The sequence below is a fragment of the Saxophila tyrrhenica genome, assembly GCF_035928015.1.
Source record: "Saxophila tyrrhenica strain CCFEE 5935 chromosome Unknown scaffold_14, whole genome shotgun sequence".
NCBI classification, from domain to species: domain Eukaryota; kingdom Fungi; phylum Ascomycota; class Dothideomycetes; order Mycosphaerellales; family Extremaceae; genus Saxophila; species Saxophila tyrrhenica.
Genome location: NW_027041746.1, coordinates 570688 through 587318, shown reverse-complemented (window position 1 = coordinate 587318; position 16631 = coordinate 570688). Strand labels below are relative to the sequence as shown.

At 55.2% G+C, this 16631-nt stretch overlaps 11 protein-coding genes across 11 annotated transcripts; 6 read left to right on the top strand and 5 right to left on the bottom strand.

Annotated features, from left to right (window-relative positions):
* Positions 1 to 33: 33 nt before the first annotated feature.
* On the top strand, positions 34 to 939 carry LTR77_008552 (uncharacterized protein; the record flags this gene model as incomplete). The annotated part of the gene is made up of 1 exon (XM_064805784.1): positions 34 to 939. One exon carries the CDS (start codon positions 34 to 36, stop codon positions 937 to 939), a length of 906 nt encoding a protein of 301 aa, XP_064656244.1.
* An 85-nt stretch (positions 940 to 1024) lies between these two features.
* Positions 1025 to 2359, bottom strand: LTR77_008551 (uncharacterized protein; the record flags this gene model as incomplete). The annotated part of the gene is made up of 1 exon (XM_064805783.1): positions 1025 to 2359. One exon carries the CDS (start codon positions 2357 to 2359, stop codon positions 1025 to 1027), a length of 1335 nt encoding a protein of 444 aa, XP_064656243.1.
* A 462-nt stretch (positions 2360 to 2821) lies between these two features.
* On the top strand, positions 2822 to 3420 carry ADI1_3 (1,2-dihydroxy-3-keto-5-methylthiopentene dioxygenase; the record flags this gene model as incomplete). Its single annotated transcript, XM_064805782.1, has 2 exons — positions 2822 to 3223; positions 3286 to 3420. 2 exons carry the CDS (start codon positions 2822 to 2824, stop codon positions 3418 to 3420), a joined length of 537 nt encoding a protein of 178 aa, XP_064656242.1.
* A 172-nt stretch (positions 3421 to 3592) lies between these two features.
* LTR77_008549 (uncharacterized protein) lies at positions 3593 to 4516 on the bottom strand (the record flags this gene model as incomplete). The annotated part of the gene is made up of 1 exon (XM_064805781.1): positions 3593 to 4516. One exon carries the CDS (start codon positions 4514 to 4516, stop codon positions 3593 to 3595), a length of 924 nt encoding a protein of 307 aa, XP_064656241.1.
* Positions 4517 to 5563: 1047 nt separating this feature from the next.
* CDC34 (Ubiquitin-conjugating enzyme subunit) lies at positions 5564 to 6232 on the top strand (the record flags this gene model as incomplete). Its single annotated transcript, XM_064805780.1, has 1 exon — positions 5564 to 6232. One exon carries the CDS (start codon positions 5564 to 5566, stop codon positions 6230 to 6232), a length of 669 nt encoding a protein of 222 aa, XP_064656240.1.
* A 455-nt stretch (positions 6233 to 6687) lies between these two features.
* LTR77_008547 (uncharacterized protein) lies at positions 6688 to 9300 on the top strand (the record flags this gene model as incomplete). Its single annotated transcript, XM_064805779.1, has 1 exon — positions 6688 to 9300. One exon carries the CDS (start codon positions 6688 to 6690, stop codon positions 9298 to 9300), a length of 2613 nt encoding a protein of 870 aa, XP_064656239.1.
* Positions 9301 to 9549: 249 nt separating this feature from the next.
* Positions 9550 to 10106, bottom strand: LTR77_008546 (uncharacterized protein; the record flags this gene model as incomplete). Its single annotated transcript, XM_064805778.1, has 2 exons — positions 9550 to 9594; positions 9645 to 10106. The coding sequence occupies 2 exons, from the start codon at positions 10104 to 10106 to the stop codon at positions 9550 to 9552; spliced, it is 507 nt and encodes a 168-aa protein (XP_064656238.1).
* Positions 10107 to 10695: 589 nt separating this feature from the next.
* Positions 10696 to 12758, top strand: LTR77_008545 (uncharacterized protein; the record flags this gene model as incomplete). Its single annotated transcript, XM_064805777.1, has 2 exons — positions 10696 to 11708; positions 11825 to 12758. 2 exons carry the CDS (start codon positions 10696 to 10698, stop codon positions 12756 to 12758), a joined length of 1947 nt encoding a protein of 648 aa, XP_064656237.1.
* Positions 12759 to 13288: 530 nt separating this feature from the next.
* ARC18 (subunit of the Arp2/3 complex) lies at positions 13289 to 13926 on the top strand (the record flags this gene model as incomplete). The annotated part of the gene is made up of 2 exons (XM_064805776.1): positions 13289 to 13813; positions 13879 to 13926. 2 exons carry the CDS (start codon positions 13289 to 13291, stop codon positions 13924 to 13926), a joined length of 573 nt encoding a protein of 190 aa, XP_064656236.1.
* Positions 13927 to 14307: 381 nt separating this feature from the next.
* Positions 14308 to 16049, bottom strand: LTR77_008543 (uncharacterized protein; the record flags this gene model as incomplete). The annotated part of the gene is made up of 10 exons (XM_064805775.1): positions 14308 to 14464; positions 14521 to 14596; positions 14646 to 14682; positions 14741 to 14913; positions 14971 to 15145; positions 15199 to 15241; positions 15293 to 15612; positions 15664 to 15754; positions 15807 to 15899; positions 15955 to 16049. The coding sequence occupies 10 exons, from the start codon at positions 16047 to 16049 to the stop codon at positions 14308 to 14310; spliced, it is 1260 nt and encodes a 419-aa protein (XP_064656235.1).
* A 104-nt stretch (positions 16050 to 16153) lies between these two features.
* LTR77_008542 (uncharacterized protein) lies at positions 16154 to 16336 on the bottom strand (the record flags this gene model as incomplete). Its single annotated transcript, XM_064805774.1, has 1 exon — positions 16154 to 16336. The coding sequence occupies one exon, from the start codon at positions 16334 to 16336 to the stop codon at positions 16154 to 16156; it is 183 nt and encodes a 60-aa protein (XP_064656234.1).
* Positions 16337 to 16631: the final 295 nt, after the last annotated feature.

Below are 16631 nucleotides of genomic sequence, written 5' to 3'. Positions count from 1 at the left end.
CAGCTTACCTTCCGCGTCTTCACGAATGTTACAATGCCGTCCAAGAAAGCGAACAACAAAGCCACGAGAGCAGCGCAACCTCACGCGCAACCTGTACAAGACTACGAGACGGACACAGACGCCGCACTCACATCAGGACCCATGGCCGCGCCTCCACCGAATCGCACCAACACCCAGCTCAACTTCTCCGTGCTCCGACGATACGTTCCCGACGTAGAACGCATCATATCCATCGCGCCATTCGCCGTCGTCTACACCTTCTCCCCGGACTCCCAGCAATGGGAGAAAAGCGGCGTCGAGGGCACGCTGTTCGTCTGTCAACTGTCTGCCTCGCCTAACCCACGGTACAACGTGGTGATACTGAACCGCAAGAGCCTGGACAATTTCATCACTGAGCTGGTCAGCGAGGACGACATTGAGATCACGGAGCAGTACGTGATCCTACAAGTGCTGGGAGAGAACGACGTGCCGACGATCTATGGTCTATGGATCTTCTCGGATGAGGGCGAGGGTGTACACAGCACGCGAGAGATAGTGGCCCACTCAATTCAGGAGTGTGCTATGCGAGCAGCCCATGCGAATCTGGCTGCGGCGGAGGAGAGTCAAGAGGACTACGAAGCGTCTGCACCGTACGGCTTCGATGGCACTTCTGACGGTCACGCCGAGAACAATGCGCCCCAACCCAAAGAGTCGGGACAGTCGATCGATCTTCTTTCGTTGTTTGGCACTTCGACTTCTCAACCTCCGGCGACAAATGGCAATGTAACGAGTCCACCCGCAACCAGACCTGTGCCAGAGCAATCCCATTTCGTCCCTACAGCAGACACAGACTTCTTCAGATCTACTGGCAGCCCTGGAGCAACATTCCAGGGACATTCGAGGCCTCCGCTTCAACAAGATATGTTACTCAATTTGTTCAAGAGCGCGAACCACGGCTAAAGCGAAATCCATAACGGATCATTTCACTTTGTGCTACGGTAGATCCGACAAGGCGGGATGATTACCGTGTACGGGTTATGGTAAGCTACGTACCAAACACGGCCGTCTGCCTCAGGATCTTTCCGTTTGCACTGCTCGCCTGCCTCATCTCTGTAAGCTCCTCCATCGCTTTGTCCTTCGACCACCCATTAACAATCGCCTCCCTCAGAATATCCTGCTCGCTCGCTGGCGACATGCCCGACGGACCTGGTGGCCGGCAGTCCAAATTGGTGGGGAATGGGTATCCTTCCGCCACAGCACGAATAAAGGCATCGACCTCCTTGGTCATGCCCTCCGCTCCGTGCTTCGACTTCAGCGTCTCGTACGTCTTCTCGATCAACGGCAAAGTGTCTATGCTCTCCATAGTCTTGCCAAACGCGCTGGAGACTTGGATGAGGTTGGCACTGCGATCGAAGTCTGCCGTGCAATTCTCGCCTGCAGCATGGAAGAGTGCAGGATTGAAGAACACAGCATCGCCTTTCTCCATTGGCATAGCTACGTAGTCCTGCTCGAAATGGTCGATGAACTCTTTTGAGCGATATGCTCTGAATCCTTCAGGAAAAAGCTGCGAATACGGCAACAGTCTCGTTGGTCCAGAGTCCTCCGGCATGTCTGTGTGAGCCACCGCGCCTTGCAGAGTTAGAAGAGAAGTCATGGCATGCACCGCCTTCGGCCACGCAACGACATCCTCATCTGTCTGGAACCCGAGATGGTAGTCCCGATGTGGCATCTGCGCTTTCCCGCCCGGCCGTACGATGTTCACTTGCGTCGTGATGCGGTACGCTGGGCCCAGGTAGCTGTCGCAGACTACTTTGAACCACGGGTTGCTGAAGTACGCGGTGAACGACTCTGGGTCCTGGAGTGCGTGCTTGCTGAAGGAGTTCCAGATCCGGCTGTTCGCTGATGCTGGAGCGAAGTGGTCGCCTTTGGCGCCTGTCTTTTCGAGCTCGTCGTCGATAATAGCGCAGAAGGCTGCGTTGGCTGAGTCGATGGTGGTGGAGTCGGAGAAGAAGTGTTTTAGTATGTAGACGCCTGGTCCGGAGGTGAGGTTGTGGTAGAGCTCGTCTTGCAGGCGATCGATTAGATCTGCGTCGTCTAGATTCAAGTTGTGGCAGTCGTATATTGGCATGTTCCTTTCGACCCTCTCCGCCAGTGGGTAGGTGGTCTTCGATGTCAGTTGCTGCGTGATGGCTGTGAGCTCTGTAAGAGACGGCTTGGTGGTGGCGTTGTAACATCTTGGCTCAAGCTGTTTCGATTTGACTCGTTGCCGTAGGAAAGCCGGTATGTCGAGGTAGTACAGTGTCCCGAGCAGACCGACTGTCGACGCGATGCTTGCCGCTGCCGTGATGGCGGTGTTGCGGCTTCGGGCTTGACGATTCATCTTGACTGCTTTTCAAACTGCTCAATGACCTTGACTTCTTTCGACGAGATGTCTGATTATAAGTAGTCATGATGGCTCCGACAACGATCGGAAGCTGGATGAGGTGGCTTGGCGGCGACACTCGAATCGGCAAGCAAAGTCCGAACATCGGATGCTTGAGGTGAGAGACATCGGAGTGTTTTGAAAAGATATGACCTGCGCAAAGCGTGACCGACCTTGCTCCTTAATGTCCGGCTGAAGACGTCTTCAAACAGTACAAAAGGCGAGATATACAATCACGAAGACGCAGTATTCAGGCCTCGAAGGTACATCGTTGCTGTATGCAAAGTCACATGCATTGCCATCAGCTGTGACGTAGCAGGGGCCAAAATCTCTCTCTTTGCATCAACGAAATACCTCATACTGCCCTCTCTGCTCTTCATCTCTGCAAAACAACCACCCTAACACCCACAACCCGCCAAAATGAAAGCCTACTGGTTCGATAACCTCCCTGGCGACCAACGCCTCCCCCACGACTCCTCCCGCCCCGTTCCCCCCTCCTACCTCTCCTCCCTCGGCATAATCCACCACTACCTCCCCTCCGACCTCCCGGGCGTCGACGCCATAGCCTCCGAGCGAAACTACAAGAATCGCGACACCATTGAGATTTCCCCGACTACGTTACCGAACTACGAGGAGAAAGTCAAAGGATTCTTCCATGAACATTTACATGAAGATGAGGAGATAAGGTATATTTTGGAGGGCGGGGGGTATTTTGATGTGCGGAGTGAAGGAGATGAGTGGGTGAGGATTAGGTTGGAGAAGGGGGATTTGATGATTATGCCGGCGGGGATTTATCATCGGTTTACTACTGATGAGGAGAATGTGAGTTTCTACACCTTACCGTAGAGGGAGTGAGAGGGGTGGTGCTGACTGTTGATCGGTAGTACACCAAAGCGATGCGGCTGTTCAAGGAGGATCCGAAGTGGACGCCGTTGAACCGCGGGAAGGAGACTGAGACGAATGACTTCAGGAAGGATTACTTGAAGATGAGGGATGGGGGTACGGGTATTGCTGCGTGAGTGGCTTAAAGATGGTATTAACATAGACCCATAACGACGTGATGACTGTGTAGCTTTGAAATATGAACATATCCACAGTTTTGCTATCTACATGTAGATCCTCCTTGGCTTCGTGGCAAGGTCAATGGTATCGAAAGCAACGCTCAGAACGCATGCAGAAACTTTCCCACGTCTAGTTCACCTCCGAATGCATCCTCACTCGCGCCTGGAGCTGCTTCAACAGCTCGACTTCCTCGTCGCTCAGTTGGAGCTGATGTGGCATGCGAATCTTGTACGGCTCCACCCTGATCTCCCACAAACCCTCCTCGAACTCCACGTTGTTACTGAGCTCGTGTGCAAGGGTGTGATCACTCCCCGAATCCACCTTCTTCATCTCCGCCTCGCTCTCCTCGTCCTGTGCGTACTCTTCTTTACTCCAACGAGGAAGCTTCCGTCCCACTTCTTCAGGCGTCCACCAGAACACCGGATACTGCCTGGCAACGTTGTTGAAGACACAAGCCACCGCCACCATCAGGACACTCGCCAGCAGCATCAACGCTGGGAACATCCATCCTAGCGCTATTACTGTAGCATCTGTGCATGCTAAGATCGCTGTCGCACCGCCCGGTGGATGTACTGTATTCGTCATGCTCATCGCGACGCTCGAAGCAGCACACGCCACTGCCGCAGCGACCCATCCGTAGTTCGCGAAGAATGATGGCGCATGCTGGAAAGCTTTTGAAATACCCGTGCCCACTATCGCGGCTATGGTGTGGCCAACGATGCTATTGCGAGGTTGTGCGAGCGGAGAGCGAACGGTGTTGTAGTCGAGGACCGCGCTGGCACCGAGCGATGCGACAATGGTCGGAGGGTTGTACTGAGCTACGCCTGGGGCGTAATTGTATACTGCTCCGACCACGCAGATGCCGGCGACTGTCGCGAGCACTGTGTTCAGCCATTGCACCGTCGACGGAGGCTCTTTCGAAGGTGTCTTGCGGTAACCCAGAAAATGCGCGATCGGTGTTGGAAAGTGTCGGACCTGGTTGTGCGGGACGAAAGGGTTGATGATGGTGTCGATATTCGGGTCCAGAAGCTTGGTCAGTGTAGGCGAAGGCATGGCGGATGGTGTCGTGTTAGGGCGGCGAAGGCGGCATCCATGCCAGAGAGACGGTGAAATGAGATGGAATAACCGTTACCCTACCTGGCCTCGGACTGGCGGAGTGATGTCTCCATTCTATACCATAACGCGTACTGCACGTCATGCTTCTCCTCGGGAGTTGACGCCGGTTCTAGATGTCAGCTCTCCGAATGAGGTTCATCTCGCCGGCTTCCTCGTGTTGTTGCTGACCAGCACCTCGCCTGTCATCTTCGGCGAAGTGTCATCGGCGGAAGCGCACATGGCAGGTCCTCGTAAATTCGGTGCGCATACTGTCATCGCCATGCATCGTCGCATTTTGGGCGATTTGACAGTCTGGTAGCGGGCGTGCGGGTGGCTCGGGGTCGAAGTTTCTTTCACGTAATCGCTCGATGGCGCGAGCCAGTCAGGAATGAAGGCGGGAGCTTGACCGAAGACTGTTATTTGCCTTCTGCTACGCCTTTTGTGGTTGTTCAGGGCTCGTAGCAAAGGACACTGGATGGAGTAGAAATGGAACAGGAAGAGAAGAAGAGGTGAAGTGGAGGGAGAAGTGTTGTTGTCGAGATAAGAGGCGTCGATTGATAGCGCATGCATTCCGAAGATTAACCGGCGGCTACCTATCGCCCGCGATAACCAGCGAGGGGCGGGTTGACTCGACGTGAGCCGCCGAATGACGCTCGAGGGTCATGTCAGCAGTACCTCACGTCTATACCGTCCTTCCTCTTCTTCACGAAATCCTTTCCATTCGTCTCCACGTGATTGGCAAGGTGAGGTTGCCTGGAGGTGACACCCGTCTGTGCCAGCGCCGCATCCGGTAAATCCACAACCTCACACGACGCTGCCACCTTCTACATCTTCTTCTTCACCTGACTCACCAAACTACTCATCCTTCCTCTTCAACCACCTTCTCTGGCGAAGACCGCAATCATACCACCGTCCAAAGACTCACAGCACCCACAACCCGCAACTACAGGAACGCCGTACTGTACCACGACCCACCACCAGACATCACCTCTCCACTACTCAGCCATGGCGGAAAAGGTCCTGATGAACGAGTACAAGGCTCTGTCGAAAGAGTCCTGGACGAACATCTCGCTCATTAACGACAACGTCTTCGAGTGGAGCGTCGCCCTCATCGTCCTCAACCCGGACTCCCTCTACTACGGCGGCTACTTCAAGGCTACCATGAAGTTCGGTCCCAACTACCCATACGAGCCACCGGACTTCCGCTTCAACCGCCCGCTGTGGCACCCAAACGTCTACCCCGACGGCCGTCTCTGCATCAGCATCCTCCATCAACCGGGCGAAGACGTCATGAGCGGCGAGGCGGCAGGCGAGCGTTGGAGCCCCGTGCAGCGTGTGGAGAGCGTGCTCATCTCTGTGCTGAGTCTGCTAGATGACGCGGAGGTGTCAAGCCCGGCGAACGTGGATGCAGGGGTGCAGTTGAGGATGGACCCGAAGGCTTACCAAGAGCGCGTGCGTCAGGATCGCGACAAGAGCAAGGAGGACATCCCGGCCGACTTCACTATGCCAACCCACGAGACTGCGTTTCGCAAGGAGGAGAAGGTGGTTGATGACTTCAGCTGGAGCGACAGTGAGGCCGAGGACGACTTCAACAGCGATGGCAGTGACGTGGACGAGGACATGTTCGAGGATGGGGGTGATGATACGGACCCGGATGTCGACGAGGAGTTATGATGATCGCTAGGAATGAGATGCGGGACGGAACACGGTGTGACGAGCATACGAACTACTGGTGGGGCAACCTGCTTTCAGCGTGGAGTTTGGGTGTTGCTCAATGAGGCATGGAAGGACCTGGCTGAACGACCTGACGGTTCGGACACCTTCTGGCATGGCTGGTCTTGCTCGCGAATCTTACTGCATGTTCTGCATATCAAGCTACCGGCATATAAGGTAGCTGGTTGCATCTTAGCTATGATAGTCACATGCTGAGATATTGGAGTCACATGTGAGCTGTTCCCAAAGAGCCTGATATCGGTCTAAACTCCCTGCGTATGAGTAAACTGCCAGCCTATACGCCTGCGCCCTCTCATCATCGTATAATGTCACCTCGCCGCCCTCACTGTCGTCTCTGCTCATCTGCAGATCTGGGCCAATGACGCCAGTCGCGTCCAAGCTCCAAGATCACCACCATGTCGCGCAAGCGCAAACAACCACTGATTCAGTACGGAAAACGCAACAAACGAAACCTGCCCCTACCCATCCCTTCTTCACCCTCTCCGCCTCCCACCTCCTCCGCCATGAGCTGGCTTCCATCGGCAGACGAAATCGACAAAACCCAACGACCCAACCCCAACCCTCCACCTCACAAACCGATCAGCCAGAAAGACGCTACAATGGTCGCAGAACCCAGCGCTGACAACATCGGCATGATGCTGGAGATCTGCGCCGGCATAAGCCAGCAAGAAGCAGTGAAGTACCTCAAAGCAAAACACAACAACCTCGAGGCCGCCATCGACGCCGCGTTGAACAACGAGAACGTCGACGCGGCTCTGCAGGCATCCACATGGGACGACAATCTCATGAGCGCAGACCGGGATGGTGGATATGATCCTCATCTACGGCCGCTTGGGGTGAGCTCGGCTGCGGCGACACGACCGAATAGTCCTGCTGGGAGCCACAGGAGTAATCTCCATCCCACGAATAGGCAGGAGGAGGATGAGGACATGCAGCGGGCTCTTGCGATGAGTCAGGCAGATGCGGGCGTGCCAATCTACGGGCAGGAGACTGGGGTGGTGGGTCCTGGCGGCGGGCAGCCTGTTTCTGGGCCAGCGAAGAAGGAGGCCTACGACAAGGACCAGTGGGCTATGGTGCCGACTGGTGCCAACAAGACCGGCTGGGGGCAAGCCACGGAGGTTGTGCCAGATCAGGAGGCGCAGGACAGGGTGCTGCGCTCCGGAGAGCCGAGAGTGTTGAAGCAGTTGCCGGATGGAGACTACATGCCCAATCTTCTGACGATCTGCGCGGCCATACCTGCTGCGAAAAAGGCGTTGTTGATGCAGGAGTACGTGCAAGTAGATTACGGGCAGGATGCTGAGTGGTGGCGTGGGCATCCAATCGCGAAGCCGCGGATTGTACATGTTGGGGATGGAAGTGCGGTGGAACCGGAGAGTGATTGTCAGGATGAACTGTTCGCGGAGGTGCAACGCCTGATGGCATTTCTCACAGCGAGCGACCGGAGTTACGCCAGCGCAGGCGCGCTCACACAGACGGAGTTCTTGAAACGCACAAGCCCGATGGTAACGAGGTCAAGGACTCTGCTTGAGCTGTTCTTGCAGACGTGGAGTATGGCAGCTTCGTCGAATGTGGGTGTTGACGGGGACGTGTCGAGGATATTCACGACGACAGTTGGGACGTCAGCACCCGAAGGTATGGACACGCCTGACATGAGCTTGATCGACCTGCAAGTCACTCTCGGCGAAGGTGAGAAGGCAGATCTGTTCGAGCTACTGGACGGACTGCTGTGGGAGACCGATGCAGACAGTACGGCCATGTCGGACAACTTTATCGAACGACCGGCGGATGTGCTCGTCATGCGTGCGCACCAGTCCAACCCAGCAGTTGCCAAACAGCTCCGCGTTGAAGTGCCCCCAGAGTTCTACGTCGACAAGTACCTAAAGGACAACATTGCCGCAACACGAGCGACGAGGCGTGAGATGGCGAACAGCAAGCGACGCATTGCGAAGATTGAGGAGATCGAGAAGAAGCTGAGGACGTGGAAGCATCCTACCAAGAACGAGAGTCTGGACGCTGGCCTGCTGCTGAAGCACACTCTCGGCCACTTCACTGGCCAGAATTTACTCAACGCCTCCAAGAATGACCGTAATCACAGCACCGACGAACTAGCCGAGCAGCCACCTGCCTACCAGGACATTTCCAGCAAGCTGGAGAAGCTCGTCGTCAACATCGAGTCGAAACTTCAGGTCCTAACTGAGGAGAAGGAGAAATCCCGACAAGCCATCTCTTCCATGTCCAAGGCGCCACCTCCAGGCCTGGAGTACGAGGAGCAACAGTACCGCTACACGCTGCGAGGCGTGGCCACACGACCGGACACAACTTACGTGCTCCTTCCCAACACTTTGGACGCTGATGTGGAACTCATCGAAGACGAGCACACGCCTGCAGGCTGGAGGTGGTGGAGGGTGGAGTACAAAGCCGATGGATCTTCAGATTCCTCCCCTACTGTTACCAAGACACTGGCCAGCGACTTCGACGTCTTACGCGCAGTCGAGCTAGAGCACAGTTCAGCTTTACTCGTGTACGCAAGCGATGCTGCAATGAACGACCGGCAAACCGAGCATGGACTTCCAGAGGCTCTGCGCAAATTCATAGCAAACGACAACGCCCTCTTCGACGCCGAACTTCAACGCGCCAAGGACGGCGGCGGAGGTAACGACACTTCCAACTACGGCGTCACCCACATCGACCTCACCGACGCTCCACGCCAAAGCATTGAACGCAGCAGCATGGACTCCACTCGCGTCGAGGGCAGTTTCAATGGTTCAGATCGCGGTGATCCGCCGGATTATTATAAAGGGCCGCCGGACTTTGGATTGGGGCCGAATCTTGACAAGAGGGGGGATGCGATGGAGGAGGATGAGGCGCCGGTGGTGGAGATACGGTTGGATGATGAGGGGGAGGGGCAGGGGAGTGAGATGGTGGAGAGGGGAAACGGGGGTTTGATGGGTGGGATGGAGAGAGGTGAGGGTGGGCAGGATGATGGTGTTGGTGGGAGGGGTGGATGAGGGATATGAAGAGGTTCGGCAAGATTTCGGTGGTTAAGAGGAAGCTCTTTGCTGGACTGCGAGACGATATGACCCATGAAGCGATACCACCTGCTTCACAGAGTTCCCAGTTGCTGGTCCATCCTCCCCCATTGCTTGACTGATTGCATTTGCCGCTCTCCGCCACTATCGATGCCTGGATAGCAGCCGAAGGGTACGGTGGTTTCGGAGCCGGCGGATAGAGAATGGCGCATGTTTGCTGGCGAGAGTCTAGGTGCCGGAGGGTACCAACAAGCGACGACGCTTGGGCCGATGCTGCTACACGTGAGCCGTTGCCAGGTACCGGTCAGAGTAGGTTCACTTACCTCGTCACCTTTAGCCTTTCGGGCCTTCTCCAGAGCCAGATGATCCCGCAAATCTGCCAGTAAACAGATCTGGCACTCCTCGATCTCGAATGTCGACACCCCTGCTCGTTGGCATAACTGTTTGGCCTCCTCGAAATGGTCCTCAGCTACGTGCATCCACGCTTCCGAGTCTATTCCGGCGGCCTTCCGACTCCTGCAATTCGCCAGCGCCATATACGAAGCGAACTGACCACGCTGAAAAGCAGGGATATTGGGTTCGATGGGCACTTTGAAGAGCGTAAAGAAGCAGACCTCGTGGACAGACACGTAGTCTTTCACGAGATATGCAGCCTCCACGGCCGCTAACATTCTCGTCATGTGTTGGAGATCACCGTTCCAGGTCTTGAGGGTCTCCACCCAATTTTTGCTGTCGAGCACTATTGGGGCTTCTGATTGTTCGGTAGTTGGTGGAGTCGAGGCCATAGCGATGGATGCTGGATTGGAAATACGTGAACGCTGTCAAAGTCGAGAATTCGAGGTCGTCAAGAGGTGGCAAGAAGAGAAGGCAAGTGCGGTCATCAGTTCGCTCCTTCTTCATGTGATAAAGCTTGGCCGCATGAGCTAGATCTTAACAACCTCACTTCACCATCGCGCATGCTTGGACTTCACCACACCCCACGATGGCAAGCGCACTTTGACGGCGAACCTGCCATTCAACCTGCTGCGTACCTGCGCAAGCTGTTGACAATCACTACTCACAGCAAAGTGCCTCTCCATGGCGCCGACTCTGCGCAAGCGCGCGACCAGAATCGAAGACATGACAAGACAACCCGCTCCAAGTCCCAAGATGAAGGCGAAGCACGTGTCTAAGACAAAGCCATTGATAACCACTGGAATGCGACCATCCCAATCCGTGCAAGACAAAGAAAACTTCGCCCCCAGTCTGGCCGATCGTATAAAACAAAGGCGACGTGCAGCGGAAGGACCAAACGCATCGCAATCACCGCAGCAATTAAATCACGTTCGCGAGACATCGCCAGATCCTGTGGTATCGTCGCCGTCATTGCCAATCATGAGTGTTAGTATCCCGACCCTGCCGCAGGCCGCGCTACCCAAGCGCAAGCGCTCCGGTGATAGCACGCGCTTCCCGCCGATGAAGCGAGCTCGAGCAGTGAGCGACCTACGGACTGTGTCAACAAACAGAAAGACCGATGATGCTGTACGCAGACGGAGCGTGCAAGATCTCACGCCGCAGCCGACCACAGCTAGCAGAGACAACGTGATCTCAGCATCCGAACTGCCAGCAAACCCGCCCATACATAACACGCCAGATCTTGAGGATGCCAACACCAGCGCGGAGCAACCGACTGAAGCCAATGTTGCCACTCCGATTCTACCAACAAACCCCTCAGCCAATGGAGGGGAAGAATACCGTTGCGCGCATCCCCTCCATGTGGAGCTCCATCACAATCCCATCCAAGATCAGCCGGTCCAGCAGGAGCCGTACGAAGCCCTCGTCCACCTTGCGCAGTGCGAGAATCCGCTTTACAGGCCAGACTTCATACCCTTTCCGCTGTACGATCTTGAGTCTGCTGGTCAGACGCTGACTGCCACAAATGAAATGGTTGAAGGCATTGTCTCTCGCCAATCGTCGGATGCGGTACACGACAGGAGCTCGACGTTGCTGTACAGCGATGATATTGTACTGCAGCTCGAAGCGCAGAGCCCACGCGAGCCCGAAGAAGCTGGTGACAGCCAGGTGACCTCCGAAGTAGAGGCAAGCAGCAATACCGCCTTTCTTGGTGCGGACGATGGGCCAAATGACGCCGTTGATGTGCCGCGCTCAAGTACGATGCCGGCCGAACAGGAGCCCTCGTCGCACGCACAAGATGAGGCGAAGACTGTCCAGGTCGAGACCGAGCTTCCTGCCACCGAGACAATTGCGGACGATTCACCAGAAGTCACTGAGCTCAGTATCGCACCCGAGACAGCTACCTCCGCACCACCTCGCTTGCTTGTCAAGATCCCAGTGTCCGCGCCAGAGCAGCCGAGGCCGCACAACGCAGCAACGCCAGAAGACCAAGAGTACATCGATGCGATATCAGCGGCATTGAAGGCTCAAGGCAATCGAAGACTGCCAACATTGGTCGACATCAAGCCAAGCGCATACTCGGACTTCTGAACCTTGCTAAACCTCCAAGCGCCGAAGAAGCTCTTTTTCTGTCCGATGAAGAAGCCGGGACCCATCTGGACACCAAGACCTTCTTTTCGGGACCCGTCTTCGTGGAAAATGCACAACCTCGGAAGCTCGAGACGGTCACGAACTTCCTAAACGAATACTATGACGACGAGGCAAAGGTGTTCGTTCAAGATCCAGCCTCGAAAAAGGCACCCCACGTGCGTGAAGTCACGATGAAGCAGCTCAAGAATCGCTTCGCTCAGACGACCAAGCAGCAGACGCCATGGAACTGCCTAGAGTTGGCGGCACACATCGAAGACGGCTTGCGACCAGCATTCCTCAACAATGAGGACTGCCGTCTACTCACCAAGGTCAAAGTACCGAGCGAAGAGGACCAGGTCAAGCGTCGTGGTCTTGCACCAGGCTGGAAGGAAGTGGAGAAGTGGGCATTGCTCGCTCAAGCAGGATCGTTGACCGAGCCGCATCAGGACAGCCATGGCTACAGCACATACATCACCGTCAACCAGGGTATCATGGGTTTCGGCTGGCTTGCGAACCCCAGCGAGGCACAGCGGAAAGATTGGCGCACGAATCCATATGCTTTCAAGGATGGCGACTGGCGTTACAAGATCCTTCGTCCTGGCCAAACCGTCTACTTCCCGAATGGCACGGTGCACTTCGTCTTCCGCCTTAATTCGGCAGGCGACACCCTCGCTTTCGGCGGCCACGTCCTCCGGTGCTCACAGATCGTGAGCTGGGTCAAAACATTGATTGAGGAGAAGGCTCATCCGGCGATCACGAACGAAGAATTGTCTGTCTCAGCTCCGGCGTACCTGGAGCGTGTCGCCCGGTTTGTCAAACAGGCTCGTAGGATGGGCCAGGAGGAGAAGTGGGGCGGTGCGCTGGCGATACGGGAGTTTTTGAGGTTGAAGGATCAGTTCATGGAGGTCTCTTGAGCTGGCTGGGTCTCCGTGGCGCAGGTAGAGGCTCATTTGCTTGGGTAGCGACTGGACGACTTTGATTTTGCTGGGTTGGGAGATGTGATATGATGTGTACGAGGCAAGCGAATAATGCAGTGAAGAGGAATGCGACTTTGGTTCTGTGATATTGTACGGGTGGCTGCGGGTTAAGGTGGTGAGCTTGGATAAGGAAGATCGACTGTCAATTGAGATACCCCAAAGTACGAATAGAACGAAGCCCTAAGTGGACATACACTCTCTCTGTCATACGGACATATTCGTACATATTATATGAGACTCTCTTTCTCGGGTGCAAGACAATGAGGCTCTGGTGCATATGGTTTCCGTCTGCATGTGGTTGAGGCAGTACCAAATATACGCGTAAGTTTACAGTCGCAGTATCAGCTCTACTCCGAGATATATCGAAGTGCCTCACCTCACCTCACCTTTGAAGGCTGCAACATCCGCGACCACAAACACCGTATACCTTTCCAGGCGCACAACGACACCACACCCAATCCGCGACAATGCCCGCATATCATAGTGTCTTCCTCGACGAGCCGAACCAGCAACTAATCGGCAACTTCGCCCTTCTCCCCCTCCGAACAAAGACCCGCGGTCCAGCACAACAACTCCCCCAACTCCCAGCCGGCACCTCAGACATCGACCTCGACCCGTCAAACGAATCCTACGACCCTCTAGATGAGGTCCTCTCGCTCTTCCGCGCCAACACTTTCTTCCGCAATTTCGAGATCAAAGGCCCCGCAGACCGGGTGCTGATATACGGCATCCTCTTCCTCAGTGATGCATTATCGAAGATCAAACCAGGCATGAGCAAACGGGATGCAGAGAAGGCCGTGGGGAACGTGGCGCTGGAGACGAATTTCGCGATACCGGGCGATGCGGGCTTTCCGCTGAATCAGATGTTTGAGCCGCCGCGGGATCGGAACGAGGCGGAGGTGCTGAGGCAGTATGTTATGCAGATGCGGCAGGAGCTCGCGCAGAGGCTGCTGGGGAGGGTGTACGTTGATGGGTCGGGCCAGCCGAGTAAGGTGAGTTGTAATCCACTGCTGAGTGCACTATCCGGCACGAAGAGAGCGGACGCTAATGGTTTTAGTGGTGGCTGAGCTTCTCGAAACGGAAGTTCATGGGCAAGCAGCTATGATGCCTTTAGACAATATTTCGAGGAAACGACTTTCACGACGGTATGAGAGGAGCGATAGTAAGCTGTCGCGGCGAAGTGTCTGCTTTGCAATGTGCATATCACTGGACCGACTGCTTGGGCAACGAGATTAACTCACAGCGCCTGCTTAGAGCGCTTGTCGACAAGTTACGGGCGGATTTGAGAGCACCGGAGCCGTGGCACAACATATGATAAAGACAGCGGCGCGGTCACGCGACTCTTGGTCAACAATTGTACGCTGCAACGTCCGTACATAAGTATGTATCCGATGCATAGCCCTACAGATACCCGCATTGCTTGATGACGTCCGTCGTAGCTCAGAAAGTGCAGGCCCGTCTCAGGTATTGATACTAAGCCCACCGGTCAGCAGCTGAAAATACGAGAAATACAGGAAACTTGCTTGATCTGGATCGTCTTCGTCTGGAGGTAGTCTTGCATGCCCTCGAGACCGCCTTCGCGACCATATCCGGATTGCTTGACACCGCCGAAGGGTGTGTCTGGCGCTGGGAAGTACCAGTCACTGCAACAGTTCGTAAGTTTCCCATCACTTCTACGGGCTGACGAATCGACACTCACTTCACGGCAATGGTGCCGGCCTCGATCTGGCGTGTGACGCGGAGTGCGCGACTGATTGATTCAGTGTACACACAAGCTGTCGAATGTCAGCAGGTCAACATGCACCCTGGAAGTTCAATCGTTACCAGACAGGCCAAACACTGTATCGTTCGCCATCTCGATCTGTGTCGATGTGTCAGCACCACGTTTGCACACTTGGAATCGTCATCGAAGTTCTTACAGCCTCGTCTTCTGTCTTGAAGGTATGGACCGTCACGACCGGGCCAAACACTTCCTCCTTGACGATCCTCGATGTGTTGGGCGTATTTTTGAAGATAGTAGGCTCGACGAACAAGCCATTCTTGCCCCGTTGCACGCCTCCGGTCACTAGCTTGCCTTCCTTTTTACCGATCTCTGCAAAGAGTACTTATCAGCATGCGTTGCTTTAAGCAGCAGCAGCATCGAACCCACCGATCAATTCCATCACCCGCTCGTACTGTTTCTTGTCCGCAATCGGACCAACTTGGGTGGTCTGGAGCGCGGGATCGCCGATGATGCCTGCTTCGCTCGCCTGCTGGAAAGCGCCCTTGAGGTTGTCGATGAACTTGTCGGAGATGGATTCCTGGAGGAACACACGGGAGGCCATCTGCAGAAAGGTGTCAGCATGGACTTCTTCCCAGCTCACGATGTACTACTTACGGCACAGATTTGCCCAGTATTGGCCAGGATACCTTCCATGGACCTAGCCGCAGATCAGCAAAACACCCACCCATATCAAAAGGTCAAATTATACTTCGCCACAGCGAGATCCATGTTCGCATCCTCGAATATCACCGACGGCGACTTGCCACCTAGCTCCAGCGAGACACGCTTGAGGTTGCTCTTGGCCGCATACTCCTGGATCTTGCGGCCCGTGGCAGTGCTCCCGGTGAAAGCTATCTGCCTGATCTCCATATGTGCAGCCATGAGCTGGCCAGTCTTTCCGGTGCCATTGATGATGTTGATGGTTCCAGGTGGGAACACTTCTTTGATCAGCGCACCAAGAGCCAACGTTCCCAGTGGAGCCTTTTCGCTTGGCTTATACAGAAACGTATTACCGGCTGCGAGCGCGGGCTGGATTTTCTCATCAGCAAGACAATCCTTCGAATGAACGGAGCGACGTACAGCTGCTTTCCACCCGAACAGGATGGCGGAGACGTTCCAGGCGCCGATGCCTGAGCATACTCCAATGGGCTCTCGTTGGGTGAACTTATACCTGTGCAATGAGTCAACGACAGACCGCACCGACGGGCAACAACACTGCCCACCTGCCAAGTGAAGTCGGATAGGCGGTCTCTCCGTGGATTTTGTCGGCTAGTCCGGCGTAGTAGTCGAACAGGTCGGCACACACGCCGTAGCCCCTGGCGAACCGATCAGCGCGAAGTCTCACAAGCTTTACTGAAGTTCTAGGCTTGCATTGTCTGAGTACCTATCGCGGAGCCCATCGCCTTGGTGTCCAGAGCTGCAAGGTCCGATGCTTTCTCTCGCATCATGTCTGCGAACTTGTGCATGGCCTTCGCACTGAACACATCCGAGTGCGAGCCCGTCAGCTATGTCTGGGCATCAAACAGACATCTGCGATTTGAGCTCACCGATCTGTGGGATCCGTCTTGCCCTATTGGCCTTTGAAAGCTGCCTTTGCGGCAGCAACAGCAGCATCAACATCGGCTTCGCCAGCAGCGTGGATTTTGTCGGAGATCAGCGAGTCGTCCATGGGATTGTACACCGCAAGGTGCTCTCCACTCTTTGCGTCGACATATTCGTTGTTAATGAACAATCTTGTCTCGAAGGAAGCCATGTTGTGTGTGACTGATGTTTTCAACTGGTAGCGATATCGATGTTGGAAGCGTGCAGATCAAAGCCTTATGTACACAACACGTCCCTCGGGGCAGCTCAGGTCTCTCCAAGCCCCTCTTGCTGCAGTCAGCTTGGGAGGGGAGCTGAGTGAGGCCGTTGATGTCACTATCTTCAGCTCTTGGAGTTCTTACGTGCAGGCGGCCGATGATCTCCGCGCTGTCATACTAGCTGGTCTTGAAGGGAGAAAGCCTTGCACGGAATGAGATTCTTCCCGGGCATTAGGTCTGAACGATACG